The sequence below is a fragment of the Oncorhynchus kisutch genome, linkage group LG4 (assembly GCF_002021735.2).
Source record: "Oncorhynchus kisutch isolate 150728-3 linkage group LG4, Okis_V2, whole genome shotgun sequence".
Classification (NCBI taxonomy): domain Eukaryota; kingdom Metazoa; phylum Chordata; class Actinopteri; order Salmoniformes; family Salmonidae; genus Oncorhynchus; species Oncorhynchus kisutch.
The window spans coordinates 80,083,964-80,100,640 of record NC_034177.2 but is presented as its reverse complement, the minus strand read 5'-3'; the positions used below and the strand labels follow the sequence as shown (position 1 = coordinate 80,100,640).

Below are 16,677 nucleotides of genomic sequence, written 5' to 3'. Positions count from 1 at the left end.
ATAGTAAAAAATAAAGAAAACCCTTGAATGAGTAGGTGTGTCCAAACTTTTGACTGGTTCTGTAGTTCAAGCATCTATCCAGCTCATCAGGCAGAACTGTGTTGAGTTAACATTGTTTTCACCATACCTTATCGACATAAACATGTCTTTTTGGCTTTTTGATTGAATTTGCAACATTTAAAAGTCTTACATGAACAAAGGTTTAATCACAGGCATGTATCATTATCATTAACATTATCATCTAAAAATGTAGTAGTGAAAATTATAAAATGACAATATTTGTAAATAATCTGCACATTTTCAACTATCCAAATGGTTGTTACAACCTTTTAATTTCTCCCTTCCTCCCTTTCCCTCTCTCCCGCTCCCCTAAATCAGTCATTGGTGTATTGATTGAGCCATGCCAGGCTGAGGTCCAAGAGCGCCTTGATAGCCAGCGTTTTGCAGCGATGAGTAAGCTATCTATCCCACAGTACAGCACACAGCTGTGGTTAAGTGGTGAGCCTGTGCTCAGTTCAGAAAGTAACAACAGCTGTTGAGCAACTTGAGGAGACTTAATTACTTTGTGTTTCATTGGATTTTTAACTGTCATGGTCAAAACATATTGATTCAGTGGTTGTGAAGATGCTCTGCTTTTTTGACACCACACTCCACAAAGAAAATCCTGCAGGCTCTAGTTTGATCTTATCTTGATTATTTTCCAGTCATACGGTCAAGTGCTGCAAAGAAGTACCTAGTTAAGCTGCAGCTGGCCCAGAATAGAGTGGCACATCTTGCTCTTCACTGTAATCAGAGGGCTAATATAAATACTATGCATGCCAGTTTATCTTGGCTATGAGTTGAGGAGAGACTGACTGCATCACTTATTTTTATAAGAAACATGAAATGTGTTGAAAAATCAAAATAGTTTGCATAGTCGCTTACACACAGCACTGACACACACTCCACCAGACATGCCACCAGGGGTCTTTTCAGTACCCAAATCCAGAACAAATTCAAGAAAACACAGTATTATATAGAGCCATGATTGCATGGAACTCTGTTCCATCTCATATTGTTCAAATGAACAGCAAACCTGGTTTCAAAAAACAGATAAGCAACATCTCACGGCACAACACCTCTCCCCTATTTGACATAGATACTCTATGCATTGATACTGTAGGTAGTATCAAAGTACTGTTCTGTCCTTGAGCTGTTCTTGTCTATTAATGTCCTGTATTACGTCATGTTTCATGTTTTGTGTTGGACCCCAGGAAGAGTAGCTGCTGCTATCGCAACAGCTAATGGGGATCTTAATAAAATAGCAAATATCAAAGCTCTCACATCATGCTCAGAGAGAAGATCACACATCACAGTGCAGAGTAGGACACAGACAGACACACCTCTGCTGCAGCCCTGGTACATCCTGTCACAATACCATCATAAGTAAGCTTTGTACATCTGATCTCATCTGATCTGATCCACCATCATACAATCTATCATCTAAGATCTCAGAATCACCCCTTAATGATTCATTCATTCCAAAGAAAAATCATCTAGAAGGTGATCGGCATGAATTTCGTCTATAAGTGAAAATCAAAGAGTTTATGCTGATACTGCTAATATAAAAGTGATATGGACTTCAAAATACCAAGTTGTAATCTGCTATTGACTTTTCTCTGATTGTTACAATGAGATGATATTGATTAGAAGCTTAAGTCAGGATTCGTTAGATCAGTGGTTACTCGGGTTAGCCTGAAAAACATAGCATAGCATATATTGCATTTGTTTAGTTGGTGTCTACGGTGTAACTACGTAGGAGCTGTTAAATTAGAGGGCGGCTGCTCTTACGATTTTGTTTATTAGGATCCCCATCAGCTATTGCACACACAGAAGTTACTCTCCCTGGATTCCACATAAAACGTACAGGTACATGACAAAGTACAAAACATTATAGACAAGAACAAAATATTAAATTATAAATAAAATTAAAATAAGAGATATATATGAAAGACACCAAGTGGCCCTCGTCACGAAACCACACCTACCCTGAGTGCATTCTGAAAGTATTCAGACCCCTTGACTTTTTCCACATTTTGTTACATACCATACTAAAATAGTTTAAATGTAAAAAAAAAAATCCTCATCCATCTACACACAATACCCCATAATGATAAAGCAAAAACAGGTTTAGATTTTTTTTTGCAAATGTATTAAAAATTAAAAAACAGAAATACCATATTTACAAAAGTATTCAGATCCTTTGCTATGAGAATCGAAATTGAGCTCAGGTGCATCCTGTTTCCATTGATCATCCTTGAGATGTTTCTACAACTTGATTGGAGTCCACCTGTGATAAATTCAATTGATTGTACATGATTTGGAAAGGCACACACCTGTCTATATAAGGTCCCACAGTTGACAGTGCATGTCAGAGCAAAAACCAAGCCATGAGGTCGAAGGAATCTGTCTAGGCACAGATCTGGGGAAGGGTACCAAAAAATTTCTGCAGCATTGAAGGTCCCCAAGAACACAGCGGCCTCCATCATTCTTAAATAGAAGACGTTTGGAACTAGAGGTTGACTGATTATGATTTTTCAATGCCGATACCGATGCCGATTATTGGAGGACCAAAAAAGCCGATACTGATTAATCGGCAGATTTGTATTTATTTATTTGTAATAATGACAATTACAACAATACTGAATGAACACTTATTTTAACTTAATATAATACATCAATAAAAATCCATTTAGCCTCAAGTAAATAATGAAACATGTTCAATTTGGTTTAAATAATGCAAAACTAAAGTGTTGGAGAAGAAAGTAAAAGTGCAATATGTGCTATCTAAGAAAGCTAACGTTTCAGTTCCTTGCTCAGAACATGAGAACATATGAAAGCTGGTGGTTCCTTTTAACATGAGTCTTCAATATTCCCAGGTAAGAAGTTTTAGGTTGTAGTTATTATAGGAATTATAGGACCATTTCCCTCTATACCATTTGTATTTCATTAACCTTTGACTATTGGATGTTTTTATAGGCACTTTAGTATTCCTAGTGTAACAGTATAGCTTCCGTCCCTCTCCTCGCTCCTCCCTGGGCTCGAACCAGCAACACAACGACAACAGCCACCATAGAAGCAGCGTTACCCATGCAGAGTAAGGGGAACAACTACTAGAAGGCTCAGAGCGAGTGATGTTTGAAACACTATTAGCGCGAGCTAACTAGCTAGCCATTTCACTTCGGTTACACCAGCCTCATCTCGGGAGTTGATAGGCTTGAAGTCATAAACAGCGCAATGCATAAACAGCTGCTGGCAAAATGCACAAAAGTGCTGTTTGAATGAACGTTTACGTGCCTGCTTCTGCCTACCACCGCTCAGTCAGATACTTAGATACTTGTATGCTTGTATGCTCAGTCAGATTATATGCAACGCAGGACACGCTAGATAATATCTAGTAATATCATCAACCATTTAACTAGTGATTATGATTGATTGTTTTTTATAAGATAAGTTTAATGCTCGCTAGCAACTTAACTTGGCTTACTGCATTCGCGTAACAGGCAGTCTCCTTGTGGAGTGCAACGAGAGAGAGGCAGGTCGGTATTGCGTTGGTCTAGTTAACTGTAAGGTTGCAAGATTGGATCCCCTGAGCTGACAAGGTGAAAATCTGTCGTTCTGCCCCTGAACGAGGCAGCTAACCCACTGTTCCGAGGCCGTCATTGAAAATAAGAATGTGTTCTTAACTGACTTGCCTAGTTAAATAAAGGTATAAAAAATAATAATAATAAAAATAATAATAAAACAAATTGGCGCCCAAAAATACAGATTTCCGATTGTTATAAAAACTATTTGGAACCACCAAGACTCTTCCTAGAGCTGGCCACCCGGCAAAACTGAGCAATCAGGGGAGAAAGGGAGGTGACCAAGAACCCCATGGCCACACTGACAGAGTTCCTCTATGGAGTTGGGAGAACCTTAAAGAAGGACAACCGTCTCCGCAGTACTCCACCAATCACATCTTTGTGGTAGAGTGGCCAGACGGAGCCACTCCTCAGTAAAAGGCACATAACAGCCCGCTTGGAGTTTGCCAAAAGACATAAAGAAATCTCAGACAATGAGAAACAAGATTCTCAGGTCTGATGAAACCAAGATTGAACTCTTTGGCCTGAATGCCAAGCGTTATTCTGGAGGAAACCTGGCATCATCCCTTTGGTGAAGCATGGTGGTGACAGCATCATGCTCTGGGGATGGTTTTCAGTGGCAGGGACTGGGAGACTAGTCAGGATCGAGAGAAAGATGAACGGAGAAAAGTACAGAGAGATTCTTTATGAAAACCTGCTCCAGAGCACTCGGGACTTCAGACTGGGGGTGAAGGTTCACCTTCCAACAGGACAACAACCCTAAGCACACAGCCAAGACAATGCAGGAGTGACTTCGGGACAAGTCTCAATGTCCTTGAGTGGCTCAGCCAGAGCCTGGACTTGAACCGGATTGAACATCTCTGAAAAGACCTGAAAATAGCTTTTCAGCGTCGCTCCCCATCCAACCTGACAGAGCTTGAGAGGATCTGCAGAGAAGAATGGGAGAAACTCCTCAAATACAGGCGTGCCAAGCTTGTTGCGTCATACCCAAGAGACTCAAGGCTGTAATTGTTTCCAAAGGTGCTTCAACAAAGTACTGAGTAAAGGGTCTGAATACTTATGTAAATGTGATATCTGTTTTTATTTTTTTATTTTACAAATTTGCAAACATTTCTTGCTTTGCAATATGGGGTATTATGTGTAGATTGATGATTGGGAAAATTTTAATTTAATCAATTTTAGAATTAGGCTGTAACGTAACAAAATGTGGAAAAAGTCAAGGGTTCTGAAAACTTTCTGAATGCACTGTGTCTCACCCACGTTAGAAGTTCAGAACAAGAACGTGTAGGCTATATAGAAATAATGACAGTCAAATTGAAAATATTTAAAGGGAAATTTAAAACAAAATCTAATTCACGTTCATCTCCAGCACCACCCCATCAACATATGTGAAAATGGCATGTTTCTATGTTTTGTAGTAAAAAAGATAGAGGAAGATAAATGTTTCCAATGACATCCTCAACCAATTAGTAGACAATTAGCAGGCAATGCCAACTCATAATTGGTTGAAAATCAAACAACGCACACCGATGATGTCATTGGAAACACTTATCTTCCTGTATCTTTTTTAGTACGAAACATAAAAATGCGCCATTTTCACATGTTGATGTTGAGGTGGTGCTGGAGATTACGAAAATTGTGAAAGTTCCCTTTAAACAAAAATAATACAGATTTATATCAGCCTAATCGAGGTGTAGATTAAATCATACATTCCAGTGTTCAAACTTGTAACATGGCTGCATTTAACAGGGATTTCTACTAATGCGACTATGGCAATGTTCGCGATAGGAGGAGCCTCTTCTGGATTTGACCACTCTAATGCATTGAAACCTCTGACACATCCTAAACAAAAGCAATGATAGGCGATGCGTTTGTCGGTCACTGTGGGTTACCGCTGATCTGATTTCAATCCTGGCCTTAGATGCCCTGTGCGGATGATGAGAAGGGAGAACAGAGATAAATATATATATATATATATATATATAGAGCGAGAGAGAGAGAGAGAGAGAGAGAGACATGAAAGACAGGCATAGGAGACAAGGAAGATAAAATAACAACAGATATGAGAAAAGAAGATGAGTTTGATAGGCAGGGAGGAAGAAGAGTGGCCTGGTGAACCAGCCTGATCACTTAGATGAACGAGTCTGGTGAACAGCTATTAGGCTGGTTCTATGAGGCTAGAAGATAAGTGGATGGTCCAATAAGTTACACTGACCCTCTTCCGCAGGTTGTAGGTGAGCAGCAGGTTCCGTGAGAAGTGGTTAGAGAAGGCCGTATAGAACTCCAGAACCTTCTGCAGGGCGTCTCGTTTGATGACGTGGAGGTCACAGTAGGTCAGGGCACGCACGTTGGCACACGCCTGGGCTAGGGTCACCTCCTTCCAGAACACATCCCCAAACACGTCCCCCTTACCTGCAGAGAGAGAGAGAGAGAGAGAGAGAGAGAGAGAGAGAGAGAGAGAGAGAGAGAGAACCGATTAAGATATTACTTCTTAAATGTAACAGATTTTCCATCTGAGATTTACTTATGAATTACTTTTTTTTAATACTTTAGAAAGATTTCCGAAAGATTTTTTTTTACCTGCAGAGAGCAGCTAAAATGCCTGGTTTATAACTGAGTATTTACCCATTTACTTCTGAGACATAACAATAGTTAGTTTATCCCAGTGACTATGCCGGAGATGTGAAGACGAACGTTTGCTCCCATAGTTAATGCCTAGGCTTTGGCTCAGCAGGATAACAAAGTGTTTTGGCTCAAACCCTGTCAGTCACAGCAACGAAAGCCTGTTTGAACCCATTAATCTTACTGGCTGAAATATAAAACTTGTTGATGTGAATCATATCAATGTTCAGTGAATTGACAAATCATTCACAGACACTATATACATTTGTTCTGATCATTGGGTCTGGCTTCTGAGAGGATCCTATTTGTGATTCTGTAAAATTGCATTTAAAATGGATGAGCTTATTAAAAAGAGAAGACATTTCACAACAATACCTAACAGTACAGCTGTCTATGAACTGACAATAATTGAAATGATTCAACTACAATATTCAAAAGGGCTTTGATATCTTTGTTGAATGATTGAAAGTGAACGGAAAAATGTTTGATGCTGTCATTGCAAAATATAACAAGATGATTCATTATATTACCTAATGATGTTTTCCTACTTGGAACTCACATAATTTCATGCAATTACACATCCACACGCGCACGTACCAGACCTTGGTTCAAATATATATTTCAGGTATTTCAATTACTTTTCAACGATACATTTGAAAACAAGTATTCAGATAACCTTTATTTGAAAAAACAAGTAGTTGAATTTTGTAATGTATTTGGAAACACTCAAATACACAAAAAAGTATTTAAATAACAAAATACCCAAATACACATGTCTTTGAACCTAGTTCTGACACGCACACACACACACACACACACACACACACACACACACACACACACACACACACACACACACACACACACACACACACACACACACGTCTTCTCGTAATCAAACACATACAAATATTCTATTTTCATTTGGGAAAAGAAACAGGAAATCTCTCCCATCAGTCACTTTGCTAATCACTGCAAAGAAATCCCAATAGAAGTTCATTGACTGAAACACAGTCATTATGGTGTAGCAGATAATCTATGGTGATAGAATTATTATTATTATTTAAGTCAGGATCATCTCCTACTCTCCAGAGAAGCTCTGACTAGCACAGCACAAAGTAAGAACGTAGCACAGTAACGCTCAGCACAGTACAGCACCGCTCAGATCAACACAACACAACACAGCCCAGTATAACACAAGCTAGAACAAAACAGAACAGCACAACACACCAACCTGCTAGATTTTAGTTGATCTACTCATCTAGACTACTAATCTCTCCCTCCCTCCCTCCCTCCCACACACACACACACACACACACACAGTATGCATCCAGAAATGAGAGCTGTTTATATCAGTCTCTTTGTAATTAAAGCTGACATTTACATTTGTCATTTAGCAGACACTCTTATCCAGAGCGACTTACAGTTAGTGCATTCATCATAGGATAGCTAAGTGAGACAACCACATATCACTGTCATAGTAAGTAAATGTTTCCTCAAGAAAGCAGCTTTACGGTACAGTTATTGAAAAGCTGCCAACATCCATCAAAAACACAGCCAACATCCATCAAATACACGGCCAACATCCATCAAATACACGGCCAACAACCATCAAATACACGGCCAACAACCATCAAATACACGGCCAACATCCATCAAATACACGGCCAACATCCATCAAATACACGGCCAACAACCATCAAATACACGGCCAACAACCATCAGATACACGGCCAACAACCATCAAATACACGGCCAACATCCATCAAATACACGGCCAACAACCATCAAATACACGGCCAACATCCATCAAATACACGGCCAACAACCATCAAATACACGGCCAACAACGGCCAACATCCATCAAATACACGGCCAACATCCATCAAATACACGGCCAACATCCATCAGATACACGGCCAACAACGGCCAACATCCATCAGATACACGGCCAACATCCATCAAATACACGGCCAACAACCATCAGATACACGGCCAACATCCATCAAATACACGGCCAACATCCATCAAATACACGGCCAACATCCATCAGATACACGGCCAACATCCATCAAATACACGGCCAACATCCATCAAATACACGGCCAACATCCATCAGATACACGGCCAACAACGGCCAACATCCATCAAATACACGGCCAACAACGGCCAACATCCATCAAATACACGGCCAACATCCATCAAATACATGGCCAACATCCATCAAATACACGGCCAACATCCATCAAATACATGGCCAACATCCATCAGATACACGGCCAACATCCATCAAATACACGGCCAACATCCATCAAATACACGGCCAACATCCATCAAATACATGGCCAACATCCATCAAATACATGGCCAACATCCATCAAATACACGGCCAACATCCATCAGATACACGGCCAACAACGGCCAACATCCATCAAATACACGGCCAACAACGGCCAACATCCATCAAATACACGGCCAACATCCATCAAATACATGGCCAACATCCATCAAATACACGGCCAACATCCATCAAATACATGGCCAACATCCATCAGATACACGGCCAACATCCATCAAATACACGGCCAACATCCATCAAATACACGGCCAACATCCATCAAATACACGGCCAACATCCATCAAATACATGGCCAACATCCATCAAATACACGGCCAACATCCATCAAATACACGGCCAACAACCATCAGATACACGGCCAACAACGGCCAACATCCATCAAAAACACGGCCAACAACCATCAAAAACACGGCCAACATCCATCAAAAACACGGCCAACAACCATCAAAAACACGGCCAACATCCATCAAATACACGGCCAACATCCATCAAATACACGGCCAACAACCATCAAAAACACGGCCAACATCCATCAAATACATGGCCAACATCCATCAAATACATGGCCAACAACCATCAAATACACGGCCAACATCCATCAGATACACGGCCAACAACGGCCAACAACCATCAAATACATGGCCAACATCCATCAAATACACGGCCAACATCCATCAGATACACGGCCAACAACGGCCAACATCCATCAAAAACACGGCCAACATCCATCAAATACACGGCCAACATCCATCAGATACACGGCCAACAACGGCCAACATCCATCAAAAACACGGCCAACATCCATCAAAAACACGGCCAACATCCATCAAATACACGGCCAACATCCATCAAATACACGGCCAACATCCATCAAATACACGGCCAACATCCATCAAATACACGGCCAACATCCATCAGATACACGGCCAACAACCATCAAAAACACGGCCAACATCCATCAAATACATGGCCAACATCCATCAAATACATGGCCAACAACCATCAAATACACGGCCAACATCCATCAGATACACGGCCAACAACGGCCAACATCCATCAAAAACACGGCCAACATCCATCAAATACATGGCCAACATCCATCAAATACATGGCCAACATCCATCAAATACATGGCCAACATCCATCAAATACACGGCCAACATCCATCAAATACACGGCCAACATCCATCAAATACACGGCCAACAACCATCAGATACACGGCCAACATCCATCAGATACACGGCCAACAACGGCCAACATCCATCAGATACACGGCCAACAACGGCCAACAACCATCAGATACACGGCCAACAACGGCCAACATCCATCAGATACACGGCCAACAACGGCCAACATCCATCAAATACACGGCCAACAACCATCAGATACACGGCCAACAACGGCCAACATCCATCAGATACACGGCCAACAACGGCCAACATCCATCAAAAACACGGCCAACATCCATCAAATACATGGCCAACATCCATCAAATACATGGCCAACATCCATCAAATACACGGCCAACATCCATCAAATACATGGCCAACAACCATCAAATACACGGCCAACAACCATCAAATACAAGGCCAACAACCATCAAATACACGGCCAACAACGGCCAACATCCATCAAATACACGGCCAACATCCATCAAATACATGGCCAACAACCATCAAATACACGGCCAACAACCATCAAATACACGGCCAACAACCATCAAATACACGGCCAACAACGGCCAACATCCATCAAATACACGGCCAACATCCATCAGATACACGGCCAACAACGGCCAACATCCATCAAATACACGGCCAACATCCATCAAATACATGGCCAACAACCATCAAATACACGGCCAACAACCATCAAATACAAGGCCAACAACCATCAAATACACGGCCAACAACGGCCAACATCCATCAAATACACGGCCAACATCCATCAAATACATGGCCAACAACCATCAAATACACGGCCAACAACCATCAAATACACGGCCAACAACCATCAAATACACGGCCAACAACGGCCAACATCCATCAAATACACGGCCAACATCCATCAGATACACGGCCAACAACGGCCAACAACCATCAAATACACGGCCAACAACCATCAAATACACGGCCAACAACCATCAAATACACGGCCAACAACCATCAAATACACGGCCAACCACCATCAAATACACGGCCAACAACCATCAAATACACGGCCAACATTGAATTACAGAGCGTACCTGGGTGTGTGTATGGCCCCATACAAAACGGTATGATAGTAGTTTTAACTAACTCAGTGGCCTTGTGGCTAGAGTGTTTGCCCTGATATCGGAAGATTGGGAGCTCGAGTTATACTAAAGACAGTAAAAATGGGACCTGATGCGTCTCTGCTTGGCACTCAGCATTAAGGAGATAGATTGGGGGTAGGGCCCAGCGGTAGCCCAGCGTCCTGTCCAGGGGGAGTACTTGTACATCAAGCTGCCTCACGCTACAGAAAGAGGAGATCCTGCTCCTATGGGCTGTCCTGGCTCACACAAGCCAAGGCTCCTTACTTACTTATAGTTTGTTGGTTGCTGGTAGTCAGTCCTAACAATGTAAATTCACACTCAAATTTTGGAACTAACAAATCTAACATATCATTTGCGATGGGTTTGGAGTTGATGAGTTTGTCAGCATAATCAGATTGGATTGAATAAAAAAGCAAGGCTTTCATGTTTTACAGCCTAAAACAAACCAAGGCAGTGATAGAGAGGCAAAAATGGAACAGCAAAAACAGCTAGAGTCAATTCTAGTAAAACTATCATTGTTCTCCGCAGCTGTGGAAATGTGAATCAACTGCAAGGTCGTTCTAAAAAGATCTTGTGAAACATCACAGCAAAGTAGAAAAATATATGGTAAATAGAAATCCAATCTGGATGGTTTTAAGAGAAAGATGGGAGGTTGAATGGAGCTGAAGGTTGGGACTGGATGGTTTTAAGAGATAGATGGGAGGTTGAATGGAGCTGAAGGTTGGGACTGGATGGTTTTAAGAGATAGATGGGAGGTTGAATGGAGCTGAAGGTTGGGACTGGATGGTTTTAAGAGATAGATGGGAGGTTGAATGGAGCTGAAGGTTGGGACTGGATGGTTTTAAGAGATAGATGGGAGGTTGAATGGAGTTGAAGGTTGGGACTGGATGGTTTTAAGAGATAGATGGGAGGTTGAATGGAGTTGAAGGTTGGGACTAATAACAACTAGATAACTCATGTAAAACATACTGTGTCCGTAAAACGTACATAGGTTCAGAACTTTTGTGAAAGAGCAAAGTTTGACCGATATGGCAAATAGAAATCAAACCGGAATGACATCAGAAATAGATGGGAGAGGTTGAGGGTAGAGGAAGGACAGGAGTTAAAACAAACTAAATGTAACTATTGTAAAAATAGACTGTGTCCATAAAATGTATATAATATGTATAAACTGGAAGTAGAAGCCTAAGCGTTGTTGTTATATATATATATATATATATGGGGGATTGGAATTGATGCAAACAATTACATTGATGGAAGCTACAACCTATCTGCAACATTAAAGCTGATCTACCCCCTTCTGACAAACCAAGAGCGAATGAGGTAAGCAACTAGAGTTAATTAGTTAATAGAATGATCACGGTGCTACGTAGACCTACATTCAGCAGCTGGTGCAGCAATGATTCTGTATAGCAGCTGCCATTAGTTTAATGAGACTGTGATTTACAGCAGTAGCTAATTCATCACCCAGGGTTCAATCAACATGAACTAACCAGGTCAGCAACACAATAGAAAATAACCACAGCTACTGTTTGTTAGTAGTTAGTAGTAGTTAGTAGGAGATAGTAGTTAGTAGGAGATAGTAGTTAGTAGGAGATAGTAGTTAGTAGGAGATAGTAGTTAGTAGGAGATAGTAGTTAGTAGGAGATAGTAGTTAGTAGGAGATAGTAGTTAGTAGGAGATAGTAGTTAGTAGGAGATAGTAGTTAGTAGGAGATGGTGTTGCATTTTTACTGTTTACCATGTTTTATTATGTTGGTGTGTATGTTTGCCTGGCAATGTTGGCTGTTTGCCCAGCAACAGTCTAACGGTCTGTATATGCACTCACACACATCCGCCGACACACACACACACACACACACACACACACACACACACACACACACACACACACACACACACACACACACACACACACACACACACAACGGAGAACAACCAAAACATAATACGGGAAATAACAAAGAATCCATCACTCAGATCAATAACAAGGTGTGATTTACAGCCACTCAACATTTAAGTATGTAGCCTTCACCCTCCACTCCCACATTAACACCCTGGTAATGTCTCTACAGGGACTGTCTTTGGGATTAGACTATAGCTCCTTTCACACAAGGTAGCGATGAACACCACGGTACCGATGTGCACCGGCTCAACTTAAGCACTGGTCCATGGACAGCAACTCACTCAAAATAGCCGCAAACCATCCTATACAATAGACAGCAGCAAAGCACCGAAGATGGCCACCATGTAATCCTACATCGTCATACTGTATAATACACAACTACTCACCCAAGATGGCCACCATGTAATCCTACATCGTCATAATGTATAATAGAAAACTACTCACCCAAGATGGCCACCATGTAATCCTACATCGTCATAATGTATAATAGAAAACTACTCACCCAAGATGGCCACCATGTAATCCTACATCGTCATACTGTTTAATACACAACTACTCACCCAAGATGGCCACCATGTAATCCTACATCGTCATACTGTATAATAGAAAACTACTCACCCAAGATGGCCACCATGTAATCCTACATCGTCATAATGTATAATAGAAAACTATTCACCCAAGATGGCCACCACCTCATCATCTTGGATGACCTCCAGGGATCCTGACACCACGAAACAGAGGCTGTCAACACTCTCCCCGGCATGGTAGATGAGGTCGCCAGGGGCACAGTGGATAGTCTGGAACTCCATGGCCAGGGCACGCAGGCACCCGTCACTGGCCAACCTGAATGCAGGGTGTTCTTTGAAGACTTTCCTGTTGAGGTGGACGCAGATATCTGCCCTCATGTCCTTAGGGCATATCTGCAATACCTGGGACAGGGAGAGCAGAGGGATAAGAGTTAAATAACCTAATTGTATCACCTTCCAAACTCATGGTCTTTGGTGAACCAGTAGTTTCTGACTGGCAGCCATGATAGCGTTTAGATATATTACTTTAAAATCTTTATTGTGAAATATTCTAAGGGTGTCGCAACAAGGCAACCAACCAAAAACAGATTGCTAATACTTATAATAATAGCAACAAAATGAAATCTTAGCTAGACTTTTAATCTTGTATTGAGTGATAATGCATTTTAGAGGAACATTTCTTTTCTTACCAAGATAAATTATTTTTTACCACATTGACAGATTGCTTGTCTTATTTTAACCTAAAAAAGACTTGATATAAGGTGGAATAAGATAAAACCCCCACTATTAAAATTATCATACTCCACTTCTATCAAGCCAATGCGGTAAGATAATTTATCTTGATAAGAGAAAAGTAATTTTAAGAGCATTATAACTCAATACAAGTTTTTTTTTAATCTAGCTAAGATTATATTTTTTACAGTGCATCAACAACAACTACCATCATCATACAGTAATGGTGCACATTGGGCAAAAGTACAAGTTAGAGTGGCACAGAAAATCCAACAGTACATCAATGTTAAAATCCTGTTATTTTACTCTTCTTTTTCTGTCTTAAAAAAAGGGAAAAAAGGAAGTATAAGTGTATAGACTAACCCCAACAATGTTTTAAGCTTAGTGGTATGGGTTACGGTTAGTTAAGTATGTGAACAGAGCACACTAAGAATCACCCAGAACTACCACTCAAACCAGCCTCCTCTCTACAGGCCTGGCTGGGATACTGTTGTTGTCACAGCAACAGCCACAGCTAAACACCTGGGAGGCTGAGGTGAGTCCATGGGTGATAGCAGAGAATCCTTAAAGGATTTTACCCTCCTTCGCTCATCCATTCTCTCTACGCTGTGGGAGAAATGTGCCTGGAAGCTTACATAGTGTTGCTTTCTACGGTCACTGAGGTAATCCCAAAGCATACAGCATAGGAATGTGTCTAAAAACTGTACTGAACTGCACATACTCACCCCAGCTATCAGGCAGCCCCAAAAGGACAACACACTGTATTTTATATTTTTATTTAACTAGGCAAGTCAGTTAAGAACAAATTCTTATTTACAATGACAGCCTACCCTGGCCAAATCTGGACGACGCTGGGTCAAATGGTTCACTTAGACACATTTCTTACATTGATTTCCTCACTGTTTTTTCTGTAAACTGCTCATAATTGGTTTAAAACCATGTCACATTCAGGCATTTAATTAATTGGAAACAAATTTCACATTGGTTAAAAATACCACCAGTTCGCTAATCAGCCAAAGTTTGTGTCATAACAGGGTCTTAACAGTCACTTGTCATAAACTAACACCAGCTGTCATGACTAATTATAATAATTAGTTAATATGACAGTTACAAAGCATTATCCATTAACTCAACACCAACACTCAACACCATCCCCCACACTCCCACCCCAAGTGGACTGGTCAAGCACATCGAAACACAGAGCCACAATCACCACAATACAAAGGGGCCAGCTAGCTGCGGAAGCTACCATGCAGAACCAACCAACCAACACGGGGGGTAGGGGGGGGACAGCATGCAAGCCAAGGTAATGAATGTCTGGCTTACAGTTTGAGATACCTTTTCAGTATCTATGCCCCGGGACATGGACCAGGTGGAGGCGATGTAATCCATGACCCTCTCGCTCAGCCCCTTGGGAACCTGGTAGAGCTTGAGGAAGTCACGGACGCTGTTCAGCATCTCGTGGTAGCGGTTGGTGTTGGCGTACATCTGCTGGAAGATGGTGGTGACGTTACCGAAGATGGTGGCATAAAGAAGGGCTGTGAAAAAAGAAAATGAAAGACGAGGAGGGAGAAACATTGAGAACATTTAAAGAAAATTACCTTGCAAACCAAAATAGGTTGTGTGAAAGTTCCCAGAACATTCGTTAGGTCTCTATAATATGCTCTCATAACATAACACAAAAACTGTCCATTTTGTATAAAACATTCACCTGATGTTGCAAGAGCTAGAACTAGGGCTGAATTGTGACCACAGTAAAATTCCACGTGACAGTTGAGTCACCGTATTCTCGTTTTATGCATGCTGGACATGCTTTGGTAGTACCCAATTTGATAACAACCATCAGGTCATAATGTCCTGGTACTTATGGCTCTATTGTCCCTCTAAACACTCTAACATCAAAGAATATACAATCAAAAATCACATCAAACACTTATCCAAACAGGGGCCTATCCTACTTTTAAAACTCACCTCACTGTGACCAATTTGAAGAAAGAAGTTCAACAGCAGGTTGAAACAGTGTAAAACATGGTTGTTGTGGATGTTTCAACGCCTAACACAACAAAAAGGACAGTGCTTTCTAATGTGATGATTCATTCAAAACACTCATATGCATATTATAGTTTACGCATAGGTTTATGAGCCCCAAAAAAACAATTAAAATGATTGTGCCATTATACAGTGCATAGCCTACCGCATATTACGCATAGTAGAAAAACGTAAACTAAACTGATTTAAGATGTATTTGGTAAATAATTGGTCTAGCCGTTGAGTGGACTGTATTAATATGCATACTGGGTGGACTGGTTACCTTGTGCTACGCTCCAAAATGTCTATCCATGGGTCTGGGAGACAACGTATAGGCCAAGGCGATGTGGTTGGTTAATTGATTGTGCATGGCGGCTTACAGTTATCCTACAATTAGTGTATTTGATTTTGAATAGCCTAGTAATAGGACATTTTTTATATTTTCATAATTCATTGGGTGACACATTACTATACCTATTACCTATTCAGAATATCTCACCACCATGTAGCCCCCCCCCCCCCCCCCCCCCCCCCGCTCGCTCCTTTATTCCTTTCTCGAGCGGGCAGACGGGCTGTCAACAGTTTTA

At 41.2% G+C, this 16,677-nt stretch overlaps 1 protein-coding gene across 1 annotated transcript in view; it reads right to left on the bottom strand.

The window, feature by feature from the left end:
* LOC109888825 (potassium voltage-gated channel subfamily H member 1-like) overlaps window positions 1-16,677 on the bottom strand; it is an 88,475-nt gene that overhangs the window by 30,880 nt on the left and 40,918 nt on the right. The window contains exons 10-12 of the mRNA XM_031823753.1: window positions 15,389-15,600; window positions 13,480-13,732; window positions 5,839-6,035 (exon numbers count right to left, since the gene is read on the bottom strand). Coding sequence (XP_031679613.1) covers window positions 5,839-6,035; window positions 13,480-13,732; window positions 15,389-15,600 — 662 coding nt within the window. The remainder of the gene's footprint in view (window positions 1-5,838; window positions 6,036-13,479; window positions 13,733-15,388; window positions 15,601-16,677) is intronic.